At 48.7% G+C, this 22,735-nt stretch overlaps 1 protein-coding gene across 1 annotated transcript in view; it reads right to left on the reverse strand.

Annotated features, from left to right (window-relative positions):
* Nucleotides 1-22,735, reverse strand: part of SLC25A36 (solute carrier family 25 member 36) — an 866,993-nt gene that overhangs the window by 612,795 nt on the left and 231,463 nt on the right. Inside the window, exon 3 of the mRNA XM_078665634.1 lies at nucleotides 5,370-5,447. Coding sequence (XP_078521760.1) covers nucleotides 5,370-5,447 — 78 coding nt within the window. The remainder of the gene's footprint in view (nucleotides 1-5,369; nucleotides 5,448-22,735) is intronic.

Genomic DNA, 22,735 nt, shown 5'->3' on the forward strand with positions numbered 1-22,735 from the left:
GCGTGGAGACAGACTGCGCTTGCCATCAAGATCCAGAAGTTCTTGCTCTGGCAGCCCTGGCAGTGATACAGCACGCACTGGAAAATGAAAGACTGCATGAACTCCACTGGTCTGTAGCTATTTATCTTATTGTCCCTTTGCATTGTGGGGGTAGGGGTCTCCCGTCCTTTGGACACGATATGTTCCTCTCTGCCAACTCAATACTGGACTGGCATAATGCCGAATGAGCACTGGAACTTTAGAAAGTGTTACTGACCCTCGAAACTGTTGGGGCATTGTTGCGGGCCTGGGAGGGAGGGACTATTGGGCGTTAACATCGCACGATCCTACGTTTAATGTTCTTTATTCTTGGGATCATAAGCACTCTGCTATTGGGGTGGTGGGTAGTTCTGAACCTACTAGGCAGGGATGCAGGGAGGGGGGAATTTGTTCTTCATGGGTAGGGTAGGGAGGGTAATGTTCTTACTATGTATGGTCATGATGATGGAACTCTCAATTAGCCCCCGTAGGAACGGGAAATGTATTTCTATGCTTAGGCCATTACTCCACCTGAGTAGGGGTGGAAGAGTGACAAATTCAGATGTAAATAATGTATATCTGCAATACAGGGTTTTCTTGAATGTTAACGGTTTGATAAGACACCGATCTGCAAACACTGACACACAGTCATTACGGGACTATGCTCACATTGACCTTTTCTATCCAACATGTCACACTCACACCTTCTATGGCTTCGCTTGATCCAATGACATCGCACCACAACGCCAACGTTATCGTTCCTCTCCTGGAATGTCAATGGGCTGAGGGACAAGATAAAACGTGGACTAGTGCTACAATATCTGAAACGCATGACCCCGGCAGTCATGCTGATACAGGAGACGCACCTGATGGGATCCATGTCTAAAGCCCTTGACCAGTGAGGGGTTTCAATTGGCAGTACATTCAGAGTTCACCACAGGGTCTCGGGGTGGGTTCTTAGTTCGAATGTGATTCCCCCACATTGTTCATGTCACTTTTAAAGATCACCAGGGCTGATTTGCAGCAATCTCGATTCAAAGTGTGGGTCGTCTGCTTAATTTAGTGACTGTCTATATCCCGACCGCCCTACATTCCCCTGCCTTCCAAGATCTGGGTAAATTCTTCCTAACGTTGCCGGAAGGGGACTTAATACTAGGGGGAGACTTCAACATGACCATAAATGATGTACTGGACTGTACACCTGCCCGCCCCCAACATCGTTTAAGCTCACCGCTGGCCAACTTTTTGGAAGCCCATGGTCTATTGGACATATGCAGGTTCCAAAACCCACTTCAGAGACAATACACCTTTCACTCGGGAGCTCATAATAGCCTCTCCCGCATAGACTACATATTCGCAGCACTAGACAACATGGGGAGGATGGGGAAGACCACACATTTACCCAGAGGGATCTCTGATCATTCCCCGGTACTGGCAGAGATTCGAGCGCACTGCACTATTTAAAGTCGTATGTACCCCATATATATATCCAGGATTTATACTAAACTCAAAAATCAAGAAAAGTTTAGTCACTGCAACCACGCAATGCTTCCAAGAAAATGAGACATCAGTCTCCTCCCCGTTAACGCTGTGGAAGGCATACAAACCAGTGATACGTGGACAGGCCATCTCCCTCATCGAGGGACATAACATAGAAAAGAAAAACGCAATAGAAGCCTTGGAGCAGGAGGTACAGCAGTCAGAATCCCAACATGCCATGGGTCCCACTGACGCCACAGCGCATACACTGCGAATGAAAAGACAGGAATACAAAGAATACCTTTGGGAGGAGGCCAAGACCCATCTACAAGCAGTCCAACACCGGATCTTTGAATCTGGGGACAAAGCGGGCAAACTTCTTGCCTGGTTAGACAAGAGGGAACAGGCGAATAGATGGATAGCGCAGATTACAATGAAAGCTGGAGATGTCACATCAGACCCACAAGAAATAGTGACTGCACTAGCGCAACACTATGAACGAGTCTACACATCCACGAATACCACTACTGTCCAGGAAGCACTTGCATGCCTTAAAGACATCCGCATGCCGAGGCTCACGCCTCAAGAAACTGTGGGTCTAGAAGCAGACATTACGGTGGACGAACTCAAGGCGGCCATCTCAAAGATACAATCGGGTAAAGCCACTGGTCCTAATGGCATCCCAATAGAACTATATAAACATATGGCGGACAAGATAGCCCCATATATGCTGAAAATTTTCAAAACGAGTCGTTCCACAGGAACACTCCCCAAAGATCAGCTCCGGTCAACCATTGTAACCATCCACAAGCCGGCGGTAGAATGCACATCATGTCGACCGATTTCATTAATCAATGCAGAAGTAAAAATCCTAACCAAAACATTGGCGCTTAGGCTCACACCCCATCTCGTCAAACTGGTACACCCGGATCAAACCGTCTTTATGCCAGGCAGAAACACAGCCTTGAATCTCAGGTGCCTGCATAGCGTACTGGGTCGGAAACATACAGTTCAGGAAGACTCTGCAGTCCTCTTACTGGGCGCAAAAATGGCCTTTGACTCGGTGGAATGGGCCTTCTTATTTGCGGTCCTTCAACATTTAGGGTTTGGACCGAAGTTCTGCTCCTAGATACACCTACTCTACACCAACCCTGTGGCGCCTGTAGTCGCCAATGTACACATATCACGGGAGATTACCCTGGGTAGGGGAACGCAACAGGGCTGCCCACTGTCGCCCTTATTATTCGCATTGGTCCTGAAAGTGCTGGCGGCTTGGATTAGGTGGGATTCCATGGTCAGAGTTCTAAAATGGAGGGAGGGATGGGAAGATCGTATCTCCCTCTATGCTGATGATGTTCTACTACATATAGCCTCACCCACGCGATCCCTCCACGAACTACTCAACATCTGCGCAGTGTTCAGAACGGTATGCCATTAATTGGGATAAGTCCGTACTCTACATAATACATGGACAGCCTCCACGTCTCCCAAAGGGATGCAAGGTCCAGATAGTCACGGATAGTTTCAAATACTTCGGCATACACGTAATGTTGGATCCGGACACATTCATAACACTTAACTTGCAAGCCCCACTGCAAAGGCTGAAGCGAGACATCAAGCATTGGAGAGCACTGCAACCCCCCCTACTGGGTAGCGCGGCTCTTTTCAAAACGATGGCCTTACCCAGATCTTTATATGCTCTGCACAACATGCCCTATCCAGTCCCCGACTCATATTTTAGAACAGTAAATTCGGAGGTCGCTGCTCTCCTGTGGGATAACAAATCAGCAAGAGTGGCAGCTAATAAACTAGTCATAAGTTGGTATCATGGTGGGATTGCCCTACCTGATATCAAGACGTACTATTGGGCTTTGCAACTCACAGTCATCAATCAATGGCTTCATGTACCCGACACAGATCCTGCCTATCACCTAGACAAAATGACCCTGGGGAAAGGAGGCATTAATGGGGAACTTTACAATAAACGGAAAGCCCATGACCTCATGGGCCCAACGGCACACACAATTCATATATGGCACACGGTTATCAAACATCTGGGCTGGTCAGACAGACTGACACAACATACTCCTCTGTGTGACACAGGCAAATTAGGAACATTGGGAAAAAGCAAAGCATTTCAAAAATGGGATCTGCTAGGAATCTCCCGGCTGGGGGACCTCTGGCACAATAAAGAGGTCGTCAGTTTTGCCTGCCTACAAGAACACTACACAATGGCTTGGGGCGAACAATTCCAATATATGCACATTAAACATGCGATAGACGCAGCCCTCCCAACAGCAGAAGTAGTCCCTGAATCATCCCCTTTAGAGGACAGACTGCTTACCGAATATCGACACAAAAAAGAGACCTCACTCACCTATAAAAAAATCATCAATAACCAGACAGACCCATTTGACCGACTTAGGGCGCCCTGGCAGACAGCAGTTGGAGAAATTGACGACCCCGACGGTGGCAATATCCTCTAGACTGCGGTTGGTACATTTTAAAATATTACACAGGACCTACTATACACGGGTAATATTGCACAAGATGGGAAGAACTTCTCATCCATACTGTTTGCGCCTCTGTGGCGTCGTAGGTACCTTTTATCACACCTTGTGGAAATGCACAAAGCTTACACCATACTGGGCGGCAGTGATGGGAATCATCACGGAGGTCACTGAGAAGCAGGCCCCGCCTGAACCTAAATGCTGCCTCCTCAACGTCTGGGGACCAACAGACCTTAATCACGCTGAACAACAGTGGGCAACGACAGGCATGATAATAGCCAAATGAAACATAGCACAAAAATGGGGGGCAGGAAGTATACCAACTTTACTGGACTGGTGTAGAGATATGGATATAGCCATGGTAGCAGAGAAGGCCACATTCATTCACAGGAAATGGCCAAAGAAATGGGGAAGGGTGTGGGGCAAATGGAACATATATAGAGGGAACATCTGTACACCTTCGGGGTTGGATCAAGACTCAGATGAGGACATATAATATTACAACGGTCATATACGTGCTGTGGTCCCTGTGAAAATGTATCCCGAATGACTATGTGCATGACAACATGATGCTAACATTTTATACACAGATCATTTGTTGTTTCAATAAAACTTTATTAAAATAAAACTAAAGCAATCTGTTTCATCAGGAGTGCAGCTGCTAACTCAATATACAACCAACCTTCCTTATCAAGCTCTTGCCCAATCTGGAACAAACTTGATTGATATTATGAAAAATCCAAACCCCCATGAATCTGGAATCATATTTTGTTATGATACCTTTCTCCCTCTAGTTTACCCCTCTCAGCCATGTTACCTCATTCACACAATGGACAAAGCCAGCTCAAACCCCATTGTCATTCTTGCTTTATTTTTAATTGCTTTATTTTCAACCTATATAATTGTCTTATTTTGTTATTTTTAATGTCAATAAAATCATTTTTCATCAAAATACAATGCCAAAATCGGCCACGGAGGTAAATATGAAAATTCAATGGCTATAGTAGAAACATCTAAAATGTGAAAGATTTGATTGACTTAAAAGAGGAGGGACTCCAGTAGTACTCTAACTGAAAATGCAGGTGATATTGTAGTCAAGATGGAGCAAGCTGCCCACCATTCTGAAAATCAAACTCTAGTGACAGATTTCTATCACAACCAAAATCACCATATGTCATCATATTTAAAGCTCAGGGAATCCCAAAACAACATGAAGCCATTCCACTATTTCAAGAGGAAACCCTGTGATAATGATTGACAATCATGCAGAATTACTAGGAAGTTTTATAGTCCAACCAACACCTGCTCCATGTTACAGAAAATGGACAGTAATGTTTTATAAAGGTAGAAGATGTTTTTTACCTGGATGGAGCAACGCCAACTATATTAGGTCCAAGGCCTCTGAAAAGAGAACGAGCACCTTCATTTTGCAAGATCATTCTGAAAAGAGTAACAAAGAATAAACTGTGCTATTGGTTACAGCCAAGGGACAAATAATACTATTAGCACATCTCGGCATTTCCGTATGTAATAGGAAAACTAAGGTAGGCAAGCCTTTAACGAAAAGAAACATTTTCTATCTGGAAATGTCCTAGAGTAATTCTAATCCCTAGTACGAACATCATTAAACTGAATCGCAATGTATGAAGGGTTGTCGAGAGATATAAACCCCAAAACACATGATTTGTAACACCAGACAATCAGCAAATAGGTGAAATACTCTTTAATCTGCCATGAAACAGTAAGAATAATTATGATGTATATCCTCCCAAGTGGGTGTCAATGAGGGTATGGCTGTTTCAGTACTCACTGATATACAACTCTGGTTGGGATTTTTCGGGAGTAGCATGGTAGCCAGGGTTAAGTGGGCTAAGACTGTGTCAATCACAGCCTCTTAACACTGGTGTCCTGCGGCTGAACCTTACTATTGAACCCATTGTGACAAATTATGCCTCTTAAGCACTTGACAATCTAGGTAGTAGAAATCGAGCAGTACCAACCTGTGCAATGAAGTGGTGTGGGGTTAGAGACTCAGAACTCAAACCAACTAACACAAGTCAGTACTATAATGATCAGCCAATGCTTAGCCTTTTGATAACAAATAGCTCTTAACCTAAATTACACACAATGTAATACTGTACATACCTAGTTAAGAAGAAATACATCAAAGGGTGAGCTCTAATATTACTTTTCAGAAATTACACCGGAGGGTAGAATAGGCTACTCCTGTGGGTCAACCTTGTGTCTTAATTTTGTGCCATAAACTTCCACTTAATCTCTAGAGCTCTTCATGGTGGTTTGTTTCAGACTTTAACCCCTACCGCGTTACCCCGTTTTCCCGCTGTGCGCTGACAAAAAAAAATGGCTTATTTATGACAAAGCCAGCTCGTCATCCGCGTAGCGCAGGTAACGCCCATGACGAGCTGGCTTTGTCATCAGCACTGAAGGGGTTAAGACCTGGGAAGGTGGTCAGCTATGTCAGAGTCCATTTAATCTACTCCACTTGGCTCACGGCATTCAGTGAGTATGTGTAACCAAAGAAGGATACTGAGTTCCCCGGGGATCAAAGGGAGGTATGGGAGAATGGAGACAGAACTAAACTATAGTCAGGGAACTGGGAGTTCCCTTGTTGGAACTAAGGGACCTCACACACCCAGAAATCTAGGTGTCATGCTTCATCATTGGCAATGTCTGACGGGTGCCGTAGGCGCGCTTTGTTGGAGATCTTTTGTTCCAGCCAATAGTTTGTATGCGTGTGAGGGGTCTGGTGGTGGTGTAGTCGTGAAGGGAAAGTGAGGTTTAAAAGGAGGTGAGTCAGTCCACAAGGGATTTTATTCGGGTGGCTGACTCCCTTATTAAAAGGGTGAGAGGGGAGAAAGGAACTGTTTGAATGACAGCGGACTGACTCAACCCTCTAAAAGGTCGACATGTTTCATGCCTGTATGGCAATTCTTCAGGACCTCAAAACAAATGTACTACACAGTGAAAAGTAATAAGATAAAAAATTAAAAAGATACAACCTCACTGGGTCAATCAGGGAGCAAGCCAACAGGTCCTACTCTAAGGGGGAACCTGGAAGAAATATATACAGGGATACCACTTTAGCATTAGGTGGATACAATCCAAATTAGACCTAGGATCCGAAAAAGTGCTCCATAGCCCATACACCAATGATCTATGAGGTCTAAATCACAATAACACAGTGATAGGCATGATTAAATTAGCATGTCCATTCAATGAATTTGTGGCAGTGTAATGAAGGATTAAACCGATCATAATTGAAAGAAAATTAAAAAACAGAAGACGAGGTATTCACAACACTCAGTAATGTTTGACTGGATTTTAGCTTACCCTACAATATAACCCGGGAGGGCCCCGCAGTCTGTTCCCGTGGGGCTGTTCGAGGAGGTTAATACCTGTGACAAGAAGAACAGATACAGGAACCCAAAGGGGTTTATTTATAGGTGGGAAATGACGTGGTTGAGTGCAGCCAGGCCAGGTTGGTAACCGGACACTGGGCCTGACTGCCAGGACTGTGATTGAGTGAAGGGGAGGGCCCGGGAGAGCCATCTCAAACCCCCATCCGTCACTCTCGACTTGTCGGCCTGCCCTGCCAGTGGGTGGCCAAACATGAAATGCAGCCGCAGGCCATGAAGAACGGCCCTCCCCGCCTCCGCGCCCGGGGCCGGTATGGGACCGGACCGGTTGTCCCCGCCCGCACCCCATCACAGAGGCCCGGGAGGGCCATGCCCCCATTGGTCCCAATGTCTGCCGTCCCTGCCGGGCACCCGACCGCCAAGTAAATATCCATTGGTCACAGAGCGGGGAGAGAGACCCGAGACAACGCTCTCAAAGGTAAGGCCAATCACACAAGCACCATGTCCAATGCATGACGCTCCACATGGTTACACACACACACACGCTCTTACCTTGGCATCAAACAGCAGAGGTGGAAAGACCTACCCCCCACGCACGGCGCTCCGACCGGTAGCGCGAAACAGCTGGTACCGCCCCAGCGGGATCGGCAGGGCTATATGCTGTTGAACCGCGACTTTGCCGCGTCGCGCTCTGATGGTGGGCGTGGCCAAGACATCCTCGGCTGCGCATGCGCAGTGGCTTGAGCGCGCGTCAGGCAACCATAGAGGGACATGTCTTCCCTATTGTGGCGGCCATCTTATAGGGGTTAGTGAATGGACAGGGAAGGTCTGTCTCTGGCAATCAGTGAGTATGGACATAGCCCCGCCCAATTTCCTTGTGTGTAGGGGCTTTTCATGGCACAGGTCTTAGGGTAGCAGAGGCCATGCAAGCACAAGTCAGAGTGGGAGCTGTAGTGTTGAGGACTCAGTGAATTCTGCAGCTCAGGAAACAGTCATGCCAAGACACAGAATCCATCAGCAATACAGCTAAGGTAAAAACTTGGATCCAAATGTCGGATCCTCTGTAGCTGCAGCTCTCCTCTGGTTTAAACGAGTTGTCTTTTGGGGTAGACTGCAGGTTACAGACCAGTGTTCTTTAAGTGCTTTCTTGTGCTCAGCTGATGCCAGGGAACTTCCGACAACCTTGAGATCCCATCTATCCTCGGACTATGGAGGCACACAATTTAGTCATGCTGAGAGGGAACTTTAAGCATTTATCCGCATGGAGTAGTGCAGATCTCTCTATAGCGCACAGCAGATATCCGTTTCGATCCACGTAGGCAACTTTACAACCCTCTACTTCTGAGCGGCATCTCCCTCATGCCAGGGCACAACTTATTCCCAGGCTGAACAGCTGGTCAGCTGTCTCCCTCATAGCAGATTCCAGACAACGTCTCCTGGCAATCCTCAGACGTTTCCAAATTTCTAGTCCCAAACCTGGAAAAGATTTTCTCTGGCGGAATGACAATGAAATCGAGGCGAGTGAGTCACTCCAATTTCATATTTTTTTCGAAACACACAGACCATACAAATAGCATTAGTGGCTTCTCCAGCTTTGTGGCCAGGCTAAGTTCCGGTTAGGTAAACAGTAAAACTCAAGATGTTTTGACATTCAAAGAATACATTTCAATGCTCAAGAAGCATCCCTATTATGTAAGATTTTCTCAACTGAGGTGTTCTGGGGTCTATGATAAAACACAAATGTCATGCTTTACATGACATTTCATTGGTAGTATTCTAATGAAAGAGAACTGTCTGGAGGGTCAAGTTGTTTCAGTACAATACACATTAACATTTTCTTTGATAGAATGGATGTCATGTTGCGTTACAGATTCTTCTTGGGTAGGGAGGGAGTTGGGGCATTGGGGTTCTTTCGCGAACAATTATTTTCTTGGTTTCACTGCAGTGGAATAGGGTACAGTTGGATACTCCGTTATGGCCCAAATCAATGGTCACTATAGAGTAATTCAAAAGGCGGACAGAATATTTGGTCTAGTCATGGAATGTAAAAGGCCTCAACTACAGGATCACAAGCGGTGTGAGGGTTCTTACAGCTTGCTAGTGTTGTTACCACAAGAGATGCCCCTGCTAAGTAAAAACTGCAGTTTAATAGGGTATGGGTGTATCAAGCTCTACATGTTTCACCAGGAGCTCCAGAGGGGCAGCAAATGTGCCCCATACTCCTTCCCAATCACGCTGTCCAAAGAAGATGAATTGGAAGATACATTAGAGTGTCTGGCTACGTAGAAGAAAACATTTGGGTATTTATTTTAATGTATATGCCCCACCTACATTCAGACAGTACATAGGAGTCCTCATTGATCTACTGGCAAAAGAAGGAGAACAAATATAAATCCTTTTCCAGCGCAGAATTCTCTTCCTTCCTGCTACAGCCATGGCAGGCATGGAAGGCCCAAAATCTTCCTACAAGGTCTTTTAAATCACTCTGTGGTATAGCTGCGGCTGTGCACTCAATGTAGACACCATTCAGCATGTGGCGCTTGAATGCCTGGTGGAAGACTGAAAACATTCTTATCCTTTGATAGAGCAGGGTTTTGAGAAAATAAAACCTGCTCAGATTGAGTGGAGCCCAGGGTATCTACAAAGGGCATCTTTTAAGCTATGGAAGCTATGATTCTGTTCTTCAGACCACTGAATGTGGTTATTTTTGTGATGGTTTCTTAACAAGTCGGTGAGGGGGCATGCAAGTTCGGAGAAATGGGGAATGAATCGACGGTAATAACCAACCAAACCGAGGAAAAATCTGATTTCTTTTTTTGTAGAGGACTGAGAAATTTTATGTATGGCCTCTACTTTATTTATTTGAGGATGGATGTGCCATTGTGTGATTGAATATCCTAAATAATTGATATGGTTTTTGGCGAGAAGGTTTTTTATTTTAGATTGAGGGTCAGGCCGGCTTGTGTGAGGGTGGCTAGGATTCCTTCCAGGTATACCAGATGTACTTCCCAATCAGGACTGAATACAACGATGTCATCTAAATAAGCAGCAGTGTATTGTTGATATGTTTTTAGTATGATGTCCAAGCGTTGGAAGCTAGCAGGGGTGCCATGGAGCCCAAAGGGAAGGACCTTGAAGTGGTACAGTCCTGATGAGGTGGAGAAAAGTTTTTTCCCTTGCTGTCTGTGTCAGGGGTATCTGCCAGTATCCTTTAATAAGGTCAATGGTAGACGTACACTTGGCATTCCCTACTTTTTGCATTAGTTCATCAACTCTGGGCATAGAATAAGAATCAAAGTTGGATATGGCATTTAGTTGACGGAAGTCAACACAAAGACGGAGGCTTCCATCTGGTTTAGGTGTGAGACCGACTATAGAACACCAGACACTTTGTGACGGCTCAATTATGTCTGCCTTTGGCATGGCCTCTACCTCCTTTCTCAATAGCCTGCCTTCTAGCTGCAGGAACCCGATCCTGTTTTAGGTGTATTAGTTTCCCTTTTTCTGCAACTATGTCATGTTCTATAAGGGTAGTGCGTCCAGGACTTTGACACTACCTGAGAGTATTTCTTTAGCAACTTTTCTTGTTGAAGTTTTTGGGAGGGATTTAACATGTGACCGATCTGTACTTCTTCAGGGAGGCCTTCGTTGAATATCTTGGGGGGTTTCTCGGGCTGTTGGACAAGAGTGATGTGGGCTACCATCAGTTTCTCTTTTTGGTTTGTGGTTCTTCCCATTTCCTTAAAAGGTTTTCGTGGTAGATTTATCCTCTACCGTGTTTTGTGGGTACTGCTACCCTATAAGTGACGGGGGTTACTTTAGCCAGGATGCAATAAGGCCCTTGCCAAGTGGCTAGGAAATTTGAGGTAATGGTAGGCAGAAGGACGAGGACCTTTTCGCCTATAGAAAATTCTCTTAAATTGGTTCCTCAACCATACCCCTTTTTCTGCTTTTTTATGGCTCTGTCCATATTCTGGTATACAGTGTCCCATAGAGTGGTGAGGGTTTCTTTAAGGGAAGTGGTATAAGCTAACAGCGATTTTCCATCGTCGTCTTCTTCCACCACTGCTCAAAAGCCATATCCAGAAGTGAACGTGGTTTACGCCCGAAGACTAACTCAAATGGGGAGAAACCCGTGGATTTCTGTTCATGGGACTGAATGGCAAATAAGACCAATGGTAGTTTTGTATCCAAGTCCCTCCCTGTATCATGCACTACTTTCCTTAAGATCATCTTGATAGTGCGGTTGTACTGTTCTACAAGATCATCAGTTTGTGGGTGATAAACAGTAGTGCGTATTTGCTCTATCCCCAGAAGCTTGCATACTTGCTTCATTAGCTGGGACACAAAAGGGGTTCCCTGATCGGTAAGTATTTCACATGGAAAACCAACTCAAGAAAAAAAGTTATCATAGCCTGTGTGACGGATGAAGAGGTTGTTGCTGTTAAAGGAAAGGCTTCAGGATAGCGGGTTGCTTAGTCAACAATGACCAAGATATACTGGTGGCTCCTAGCAGAGGGCATTAGGGGACGCACTATGTCCAGCCCTACTTTTTGAAAGGGTATATCAATAATTGGGAGGGGTTGTAGTGGCGCTTTGTTTATATGTGGAGGGTTGATTAACTGGCATCTTGGACACAAGGAACAGAATCTAGCCACCTCACGATATATGCCAGGCCAAAAAAATAGTTTTAATACGTATATTCCTGACCGTAGTGGCGTCCCCCCGCTGTGCTATGAGCAAGGTACATAACCTGTTCCTGAAAGGCTAAGGGTACCAGGAGCTGTTTGACAGTCTGGTCAGTGTTTCTGTTTACTCTATATAATAGCCCACGTTTAACACAAAAATATGGGCCCACCTGCTTGGAGTCATCTTCTTCCTTTGTTCTTTCCCAAGCGAACTGCAAAGTGCTATTGTCTCTTTGAGCACTTGAAAGCTTTGAGATGGAACTGTATCCATGTCCAAAGCGAAGAGGACAGGAGTAATAGAAGCCGAGGACCCTTTTTGGTGGTTAGTTCGTCCTTCTCTTTTCTCTCTCCTAGTTTTTGGAGTCTTGGGAGTGGAGGTTTCTATGTCTACAATATAGAAGGGGGCTTCTCCTAACCAGGATCCACGGTGTGTGGATCCTGTGGAACAGCGGCGAGGAGTTTCGCAAAACACGGCAGCTCGGTCTGCAATATAAGCTTTTCTGTTTAACAGGGACAACACCCACTTTACATAAGAGTGTCTCCCCGTCGATTGTTAGCAGGACTTCGGCAACGGGATAGGATTTCATGTCACCATGTACACAAGACACAAAGATATTCTCCTTCCTTAAGGGGACCCGGGCAATGACCTCCTGTGAAACAACCAAGTGTTTACATCCCGTGTTTAACAGTGCTTCTACTCGTTTGCTGGACTTCATGTAGCGATTCCTATTTCTTCCAGTCACCAAGACTCTTCCTTTTACATAGCCCACTTCCATGGGTTCAGTGGTATCTGTTTTATGGGAGCAATTTCTGGACACATGGCCCCATTCACTGCAACGAAAACATTGTGGTCTGGTATGGGTACCTGGGATGTCTGATTCATGCCTCCCTTTCGTTCCGGGGTGAACAGATCCATTTTCTTCCGCTGCTCGGGGAATTGGATGGGAGGATAGCCTGGAATGACTTCGGGTTTTTTTGGGTGGTGGTTGTGGAACGGAAATCAGGGGAACGGTGGTAAGCACAAGCAAAATTAATTGCCGACTGAGTTGTTAGATGGGGGTGCTGCTTAACCCAGGAACGCGTGTTAGAGAGCAAGGCTTCCAAGTATTGTTCAAGGAAGATCTTTTCTGACAACTGTTCCACAGAGGAGGTATCTGGCTGGAACCAGCGTTTTCCTAAATCTCGACTCCGATAATACAAGGCTCCAGGGTTATCACCTGGGACCCATTTCTCTTTACGGAAACGTGCGCTATAGTACTCGTCATCACAACAAAGACATTCCAGAATAGCCTTTTTGATTTCTGGATAGGGAGTGGCACCAGCTGGGTTCGCTGCCTGGTAGGCAGCCTGCAATCCGCCAGACAAAAGGGGGGCTATATACTGGCCCCATCTCTCAGGTGGCCAGGCAGCAGTAGAAGCTACTCTTTCGAAATTTACAAAAAAGTAGTCTGGGTCGTCCCCTTCTTGGAACTTCTGTAGGACAGACCCCGGTACATTTGGGTGAACCCTAGCACTGGCTACAGCATTTGTGAGACGAAGTATTGCGGTGTCCTGCACTTGTTGATTCGCTCTGATTAATGAGGCCTCTTCCTTTAGTGCAGCTTGAAACGCTACTCGTTCTTCTTGAACTGCTTTAGCCTGTTGTAAATGGTGTTGCCCCTCGGCGAGCTGCGCTAGAATGTCCTGCATGGTGATGGGTTGTGTCATTGCGCTGTACACACGATATCCCACTTCTGACACCAGTGTTGTAGAGGGAAAAGAGGGGCGGTGGAACCTGCATTGTGTGCAGAAGTCTTGTAATACAAGGGTTTCAAATTGGAGGCATGGATGTGAACAAGAGTCTTTTAATGATAGTCAATAACCATATGAAAAGCGAAGCAATACCTCTGACTGACTTCTAAACAAGGAGTTGAAACACTACTGTGGTATACAGTTTTATGGGGGTGGTTTCAGTTCTCCCTTGAAGGATTGCCCCTTGCATTGACCCTAATTCCCTGGGTCGTCCGTGGTCCTTCTATGGTACAAGTTGTTGCTTATGTGGGAAAGGAGGCCTCCAGAACGGTGATCCCAGCAGGTATGCTCAACCAAAACAAAAAACAACAAAAAAAGATAACAGGGGTTGAGTGGCTATTCTTTTCCGGTGCATATGATAGTGCCACCACCACCGCACCCTTCACTCTAGTGATGTTAGGGCTCGATTACACTCCCCACCACCAGCTGTGTTTCGTTATAAAAGTGAAAAGGGAGACTTGACTATAGCCACGTCCCTCCTGGGATGTGGCAGAGGACATACCGGCGAGTTCCTGCTCGGCAGCCTCCGCGGTAACAGGAGCGCCTTTCAGTGTCCCCTCGGCACAGGGACGTAGACACGAGCTTCTGGGCTCCTCCGCTGGATTCTCATCGCTCTTGGCTACTCTCTAGAGTTGTTCTGATCCCTCCGGAACAGGCTCACCTTCCTCCGGCATTCTGCCCTACGCATCTTTATTTCCCAGTTCTCGTCCCTCCTCCGGGCCATCGTGCTGGGTTCTTTTTCCGGCTTGCGTACCGCAAACACTGGTACGCTGACCTTCGTTTCCTTTTGTTCTTCACCGGCCGACATGTTCGTTCGACATGACTCTCGTTCCAGGCCTATCCCTGGATGAGGCGATCCTGCCGGACGAGCGTCGCCAGGGGCTCCATCGCTAATGCGAATAGGAGTGGAGATAGGGGGCACCCCTGGCGCGTCCCTCTACGAATCGGGAAGGCCTGCGACAACGATCCGTTGACCGGTACCCGGGCCCTGGCATAGAGGACCCCGATGTAGCTGCGGAACCGTGGGCCGAAACCCATTTCACGAAATCGAGAAAGAGGAGGGCTAAATAGGGAGAGAGACTGGATCGATGGGCTAAGGCCAGGTGAAGACGGTGGATGCAGGGACGGGTTCCTCTGGCCGGCATGAAGCCACATTGGTCCGGGAGGACCAGATCCTGCAAGAAGGGCTTGAGTCTGTGGGCCATTATTGTGGCGAAGAGTTTGATTTCGGTATTGAGATCGGGCGAAAGTCCGCACATTCCACTGAGTGCGGGTGGGACTTAGGAATGACCACAATAGTGGCCAAATCCGACTCGGGGGGGGGGGGGAGATGCCCTTCTCTATTGCATGGTGGAAGAGGCGGAGCAGCTGGGGGGCCAGTGTATCTCTAAAGGCCGCGTAAAACTCCTGAGGGAATCCGTCCGGGCCCGGTGTTTTCCCCTGGTTCAAAAGGGGGATAGCCTCCAAGACCTCCTCATGCGCGAAGGGCCGCTCCAAGGAGGCTGCATCTTCCGGAGTAAGGGAGGGTAGGCGTACACCAGCATTGCTCAGAAGGGTGGTTAATGACTCCTTGGGGGGGGGGGGGCGCCGCGTAGAGGTGGGTATAGAAATCAGCGAAGGTTCCCACAATGGCCTCAGAAGTCCTCCGGAGGGAGCCGTCCGGTGCACGGACCTCCGGTATGATACGGTGGATCTTAGGGTAGGACACCAGGTTGTGTAGAAGCTTACCGTTTTTATCACCCCAACCATATATCCGCGCTACCGACGAGCACCACAGCTGCTGGGCCGAGTCGAGCGAGACCTGACGAATCTCTTCCCGGAGCAATGCCAACTGTCGGGTGGGATCCTCTCGACCGCTCGCAGTCAGCTCAGCTTCAAGCCGGGCTGCTCAGGACTCAAGGTCTGCCAACCAGGTCAGCCGATCCGCACGCTTGACATGGACCAGTCCCCTCGCCACTCCACGGATTACGGCCTTGCTGGCCTCCCATAGAGTCCCCGGCGACGGGACAGACCCCTCGTTGGTGGTGAAGTATTGGGCAAGTTCTTGCTCCAATGTCTCCACTAGGGTCTGATCTTGTAAGAACCAAGCATTGAGGCGCCACATCGTCCGCGGTCCCTCCGGGAAAGACCCCACACGAAGGGAGACCGGAGAGTGATCCGACAGTCCCCTAGGCAGGATAGTCACGTTGGAGATCAGGTGACAGTCCGTGGCCGGAAGCAGGAGAAGGTCTATGCGGGAGTGGGTATGATGGGAGGCCGAGATATGGGTGTATTGTGTCTGACGGGGGTTCCATACCCGTCAGGCATCGCTGAGCCCCAGGGAAGACGCCCAACTCGAGAGGGCCGCAGCAGCTGAGGAGCGGGTCACCGAGGGGGGACCCGACGTGTCCCGTCCCGGGTGCATCACAGCGTTGAAATCGCCGCCTATCAGTGTGAGGCCAGGAGGGAGATCGGAGAGGATATGCGTGAGGGAACGCAGCGTCGGGGGTAGAAGGGCGGGTGGGACATACACATTCAGGACAATCAGGGGGCAGCCTTCCATCACACCCGAGATTTCTACATAGCGCCCCTGTGGATCGGTATAAGCCTTAATCAGGGTGAAGGGATAGCTCTTCCGCAACAGAATTGCCGCTTCTCGGGACCCGCGCTGGAAGCCAGAATGCCAGACCATTGCAAATCCGTACCGGGCTAGGAAGTGACATTGGGTGCCCAGGAGGTGGGTTTCCTGGAGAAGGAGTACGTCAGCCGAGAGGCGATGCGCCGCTCGGAGGACCGCCGTACGCTTGATGCGATCAAGGAGACCGTTAACGTTCCAGGAGAGAACGTGAAGGGGCCTGTTCAGGGAGTATGCCATTGGGGAAGGTAGGGAAGCGGGATGGCGTAGGGGCAGCGGGGGAGCGTGCCGCAGGGGTAGGCCTCATCCCTTCGCTCTAGGGCTAGAGAGCGAGGCGTGCCGCGCGGGTCCATAGAGCCCAAGTGTCTGCAGCCCCGGTATGGCAGGAGGAAGGGGAAGGCAGCAGTCCGGTGAATTCTCCAATGACGGCCCAAGGGGGACCCAGGGTGAGCAAAGCATCGGTGCGTCGCATGTGCATGTCGGACAAAGCGTGTCCATCTGAGAACACTGGAAGGAAGAGCTGCTGCCGGCCGTCCATGAGCGGCCATAACGTTAGCTAAGGAGCGGGTGTGCAATGCCATTCTAAAGAACAGCCCGTAGGCGGCGAAAAACATGAACCATAAGGGAGACAGCGGCCCCCCTCCGCAACCCTCCCAACACCCCCCACCCTACACTTTAGAACAGGAAGCATCTGTCGCCCGTAAATACAACCCCCAAAAGAAGAAACAAAACAAACCCCTCAGTAGAGGACAGGAACTAAGCTGAATCGATTAGTTGGGAGCAGTGGCACTAGTTAAGTGACAATCAAGGGAGGACCCCCCCACCGTATTGTCGGATTAATAACAGCCAGGAATATTAAAAGTCAGTAAGCCAGCCGAATACACCAGCAATGATTGGCATGGTCGCCAAAAGTCTCAAAGTATAGGAGCAAGGGTAGAGAAGGATATAGGCTTAGGAAAGGAAGGGAGACAGATGAAGAGCATGAGTGATACACAGCACAGAACCCGGGTGGGACCCCCACCAGGCCACCCGCTCTTCGGGCGTCAGGGAAGGACTGGGAGAGCGTCCGCCCGGCGTCAAGGCTGTCCGGGACGACCATGGGCAGTAAAACAGCACAAGCCAGGTTCAGACCTCGTCTGCGGGATCCGGTCCGGCGACGTCTCGGCCTGGGCCCCTCAGGGTCAGGGCGGGCACCGGATCTTTGGGAAGGGGATGGCATCCGCCCCAGCCGAAGGGGATGCTCCTCCGTGAGCCAAGTCCAGGAGGCCTGCGGGGTATTGAAGAAGAAGGATTTGCCCTGGAAAAGGACCTTGAGCCGTGCAGGGAACAGGAGGCCATATGTCAGACCCAGCACCCTGAGCTTCTGTTTGACTGCATCGTAGGATTGCCTCTGGGACTGAACTTCCCTCGAATAGTTCGGGAAGACCATAATCGTGGAATTCTGGAATTTCAGGGGACCCAGGTCTCTGGCCGCACCCAGAATGGCATCCCGGTCCCGGAAATTAAAGATACGAAGGATGAAGGGCCGGGCATGGCCTCCCGGGGTGGGGGGGTTTGGGCGCCAAGGAACGGTGGGCCCGCTCTATGGCTAACTAGGGGGTAAGTTTCTCTGCCGGCATTCAGGAACGGAACCAGGTTTCCAGGAAATCGGCTACTAGACCCTTCTCCACCCCCTCTGGAAAACCTATAAGGCGGAGGTTATTCCGTCGGGCCCGGTCTTCCGTGACCTCCGCCCTATGATGGAGATCAGACATTAGAGTTTGAAGGCGGGCCACTTGGGTCTTGAGGGCGGCCAGGTCATCCTCCGTCGTGGATATGCGGGACTCGGCTTCTGTGATGCGCGCCGTAGCATTTCTGAGGCCCTGCCGGATTAGGGCGACATCAACCCGTACCTCCCCAATCTTGGTCTCCACCGACGCCTGGGAGGCACTAATAGCCTGAAGGATGGTCGATAAATCACCTCCCTCTGCCCCAGGGGGAGGAGGGGGACCGGCACCGGGTCCGTCTTGGCAAACTGGTTCATACGCAGCTGGGAGGGGGGGGACCGGGGGTTGTGTATTTCTCCCCCCCCTTACCATGGCTCAGTCAGGTGATTGGGCCAGGGGGGAGGCGCCGCTGTCGCAAGTGGTGGGAAGCGTTCAGTCCAGCGGGCGGCACCACACCACCCCACAGTGGGCCCCAGAGTCAAGTTCTCAGTGCAGCACAGGCGGAGATGGAGGCCAGAGAGCGGGCCCGGGGACCGCCTCCCGCGTGGAGGGAGAAACGCAGAGGGACAGGGACCAGAAGGGGGAGAGATCAGGAAGATCCGCAGCGTTCCAGTTGTAGAGTGGTAGTCCAGGAAGGGAACGCCTCTGCGGGCGTCTCGATCACCACGCCCCGGGGCGCCGGGTCCAGTCCAGGCCAGTCTCCCACCCGTCCGCAGGTCTGCTCGCGCCACTAAGGAGGAACAGCGAGGGTACCAGGGTAGGTTCAGCGGACAGTGGTGCAGGCAGGGGCCTCAAGTAGGGAACCGATGAGGGTGCCAGTGGTGGCTGAGGGGCACCAGGGCGCTCGAGCCACAAGCAGAGGGTGACAGCAGACTACGGGGATGAGCAGTCCGCGCCTCGGGGAGATGCAGAATAGAGGGTCCCAGACCAGTCCTCCCCGGAGGGGACAGGGCAGCAGGCAGTCTTGGTGACGGTTGCGGCGCGGGTGACGCAGGGACACCCCGTCTCCCAGCCCCAGGAACCAGTTCACGGGCGAGACCTGCAGGGGCACCAACCCCTACCCTGCCCCCCTCCTCACCTCAATCTTCTCGCAGCCAGATCCACAGCTCCGGCCCTCCAGATGCGCTCCGACGTAAAAACGACCAGGCAGGGCCGGCGGAGGTACCCCGGAAGATCCAGGGAGGGCCGCGAGGAAGGACCCCAAACTGCAGGATTCCACTTCAGGCAGCAGGCCACCGCAGCGCCGGTCAGTAGGAGCAGCTTGTCGGCCCAGCGCCGGCACCAGAGCACAGGCACAGCACCGGGTCTGCAGGTGTCAGTCCCCCCAGGCGATCGTCAGGGCCAGGCGGGGGGGGGCTAGGGGGGATTCCACTCTTCCCCACAGCAGCTCCGCATCAGTCCCGGTCGCCGGATCACCCCCAAGGCGGCGTTGAGAGCAGGATTCCGGGCGGGTCACCCCCGAGGCCTCCACACAGTCTGCCAGGCCCCGGAGACACAGGGACAGTCCGCGAGCCGCCAGGCGGGACCGGCCGGCCCCCGCCTTCCGCTCGGCCCACCAGAGGATAGGTGCAGCCAGGAAGCAGAAAGAAGGAGGCACCGGTCTCAGCGCGAGGCTGCCGCAGCCCTCACCAGGGGGCCGCCATCTTGGCAGGCGCACGGCCCGGAGGGCGAAGGAGAGCAATGGTGGTCTCCAGCTTCCGCCCGGGACCCAGACGGCACCGGAGGATACAGGACAAGCAGGCAAGTCCAGAAGTATCATCAGGGGCACAGAAGATGGCTGGTGACGGCGGATGAAGGACGGATGACGGATGGGGGTCCGGAGCACACTCAAAGTGCGGCCGCCATCTTGACGTCATAGGCCACGCCCCCCAGTGCAGTATTACATGCACATTAATAATAATTACTCGGAATAACATGGGTTGTGCATGGGTTAATGCAATACTAGGATGGTGTGCAATTGAAAATTACATTTCATGAAAATAATAAATGTTCGTGTTTGTTTTCTGTAGAAACAGTAAACATGGGCCTACACTTCTGCATGCCAGTTAGGGGTTAATATTTGCAAGAGAAATTAAATGAATAAAAGTGGACTTTGAAAGGAAAGAGAGAACGTAAAGGCATGACAAATGACCATCATGGTGTGCTGAACTGCAGGAAATATTCCCTATGATTGTGTTCAAAGTTGTTTCCTGGGAAGAATCTGTTGTAATGCTGAAAGTTTAAGACAAAGGGACATTGAATGAACTGGTCATGATGAGTGGTGAACATTGAATGAACTGGTCATGATGAGAGTGGTGTGATAGTACAACCCCATTCTTAGTCAATGAGAGACGGAGTTTCTTCACATATTGAAACATATGTGGGTTGGACGTTTAGGTTTTAGGGTATAATTGAAAGTCCCGGGGCATGTTTTGGGTCGGCTGGTTTTTAGCTAGCTGGAGATCGTCACTTTGCTGTTTCCAGATAGAGGCCTACCTGTTTCCTGACTCCTGACTTAATCTTTGTCACTCGACTCTTCTTGAGTGGCCTTGCTGCCCTTTTTGGCCAGAGGGTAGTTTTCCTTGATTTCTTGGGTAAGTATAGATAATATTCTAAAATTTGCATAATCATTTGCAAATGTATTTTGTCTCTGAAACTTCTCTCTTCGCCTATCCACTCCTTCAAATGCATTGTTTATTTGATATAAGTTTGTTCCTTTCCATTGCAAATATATGTTCTCGTGATAATTCATGACTTGCATTGTGTGACTGTACTTGATGAGCATTCGTTTCACATTATTTTTGATAAAGCATTCTAAATATACACGGTCTGTTATTATTAAATAGTATAAATGAGTACATAATTATTACTATCAACTTTTCAACTATAGGTCTGTCGCCACAAATATAGTTAGAGAAATGCATCACACTGAACCCCAGCGTGAAGAGATTAGTTGGGTAGTGTAAATGGGATTATGTTTATAAAATATTATCAATCCCCGATTGCTGAATCAGTTTTGGTAGCAGAGGATGGTTAATTATTGATTTGTTTGGTAATAATTATTGATTTATTGGTTATTAACATGAAAAATTAGTGTCTTTGTTTTATGTTTTCTGGAAATACGGGTACGGAGTTACCTAAGATCCCGGGATGATGTTAATTTAGCCTATGTGGCAGAGGAATAGTGTGAAAAAGGTATCACACTGCAGAAGTACTTGGTCTGTTGTAATATCGAACAGTGAAAGGCTGTTGATATTATTTTAGGGACTTCTTCGATTGAAAAGAAGATTACATGAAATAGTGAAAGGTCCACTTCCGAAACTCTGGACTTACATCCCCAATGGAGTACCAAGTCCTTTTCTGAAAGGAAATTCCTCTTCCAAAACTTTGGCTAGTATCCCTAAAGGAGTACCAAGCCTTCCTTTAACTTGATTGAGAGTAGAGTAGTGCTGGTTGTTATTTTACTAGAAGTGAAAGAATCTCTTTTGAAAAGTGAAGCTATCTCTTTTATTAGAGGAGCAGACAAAGTAGCATCATTTTGTGTTGTTTCTAACAAAAAAAATAGTTGAGAAAACCTTGAAATACATTGCCGTATTATTTTGTAAAGGGAGGGTCAATAACAGCAGCAATCCTGATATCACAAAAGGCCACACTGGCATTGGACAGGCAGCATGCACTTCGTGAGATGTGATTGGTTGCTGGCTGTGAGCTGTGCTGCTATTGGTTGGTGTGGGTTGCACTGGTATTGGACGAGCATTAGCAAATAGGATAAGTGGAATTACGGAAGGATTTTATTTTGCTTGTTGAGATATTTAGCATAAAAAAGTTGAGAAATTAAGATGGTAAAAAGAATAAAAGCTTACTTTAAAAAGGACAAGCCAATAGTTACTTGAGAAGGACTTCCTATTGCTCCTCTGAGAACAGCCGCTTCTTTTATGATGTTAGAATGTGGGTATCATACGTGTACATGGTTAGAGAATAGGGTGAGTTATACAGAGGATGATGGCATTTTAGCTTTTCCAGAGCATGGTACATTTAACGTAAGGATTTTGGAGAACTTGAGGGACAAATGAAATTATTGAAACCAAATCCTAGACCTATGCAGTAAGAAGCACTTGAGGAGTGGGAATATGAGGCTTATAAAACGGAGAGATACAGGAATGGAATAAAATACAGGAATATAATATTGAGGTATTCTGAGGCTAGATGGGATAATCAAATGAAAAGATGGAGGAGAGATGAGAGTGCAGATGGATTATATCCAGCAATAGTTGCTGAAGTTCAGACTGGAGGCAAATATAAAGAGAAAAGGAATAACCCAGAGATTTCGGAACTGGATATAGATCCGAATGAAATAGATGATAAGCTAATGGATGAAATACTATTAAAGAGTCCTCCACTAGATCAGGAAAGTTCAGGGGAAACAATTCCAAATGCACCATTGATTGAAATACAGTTTCTTCAGGTTCCACAAACTCCGCAAGCTCCACAGGTTACACAAGTTCCAGTAGCTTCACAAGTTTCATTATGTACTCGAGTGTTGCAGGAGAGTGAGATTGATGTGTTAAATAAG

The sequence above is a fragment of the Lissotriton helveticus genome, chromosome 11 (assembly GCF_964261635.1).
Source record: "Lissotriton helveticus chromosome 11, aLisHel1.1, whole genome shotgun sequence".
Taxonomy (NCBI): domain Eukaryota; kingdom Metazoa; phylum Chordata; class Amphibia; order Caudata; family Salamandridae; genus Lissotriton; species Lissotriton helveticus.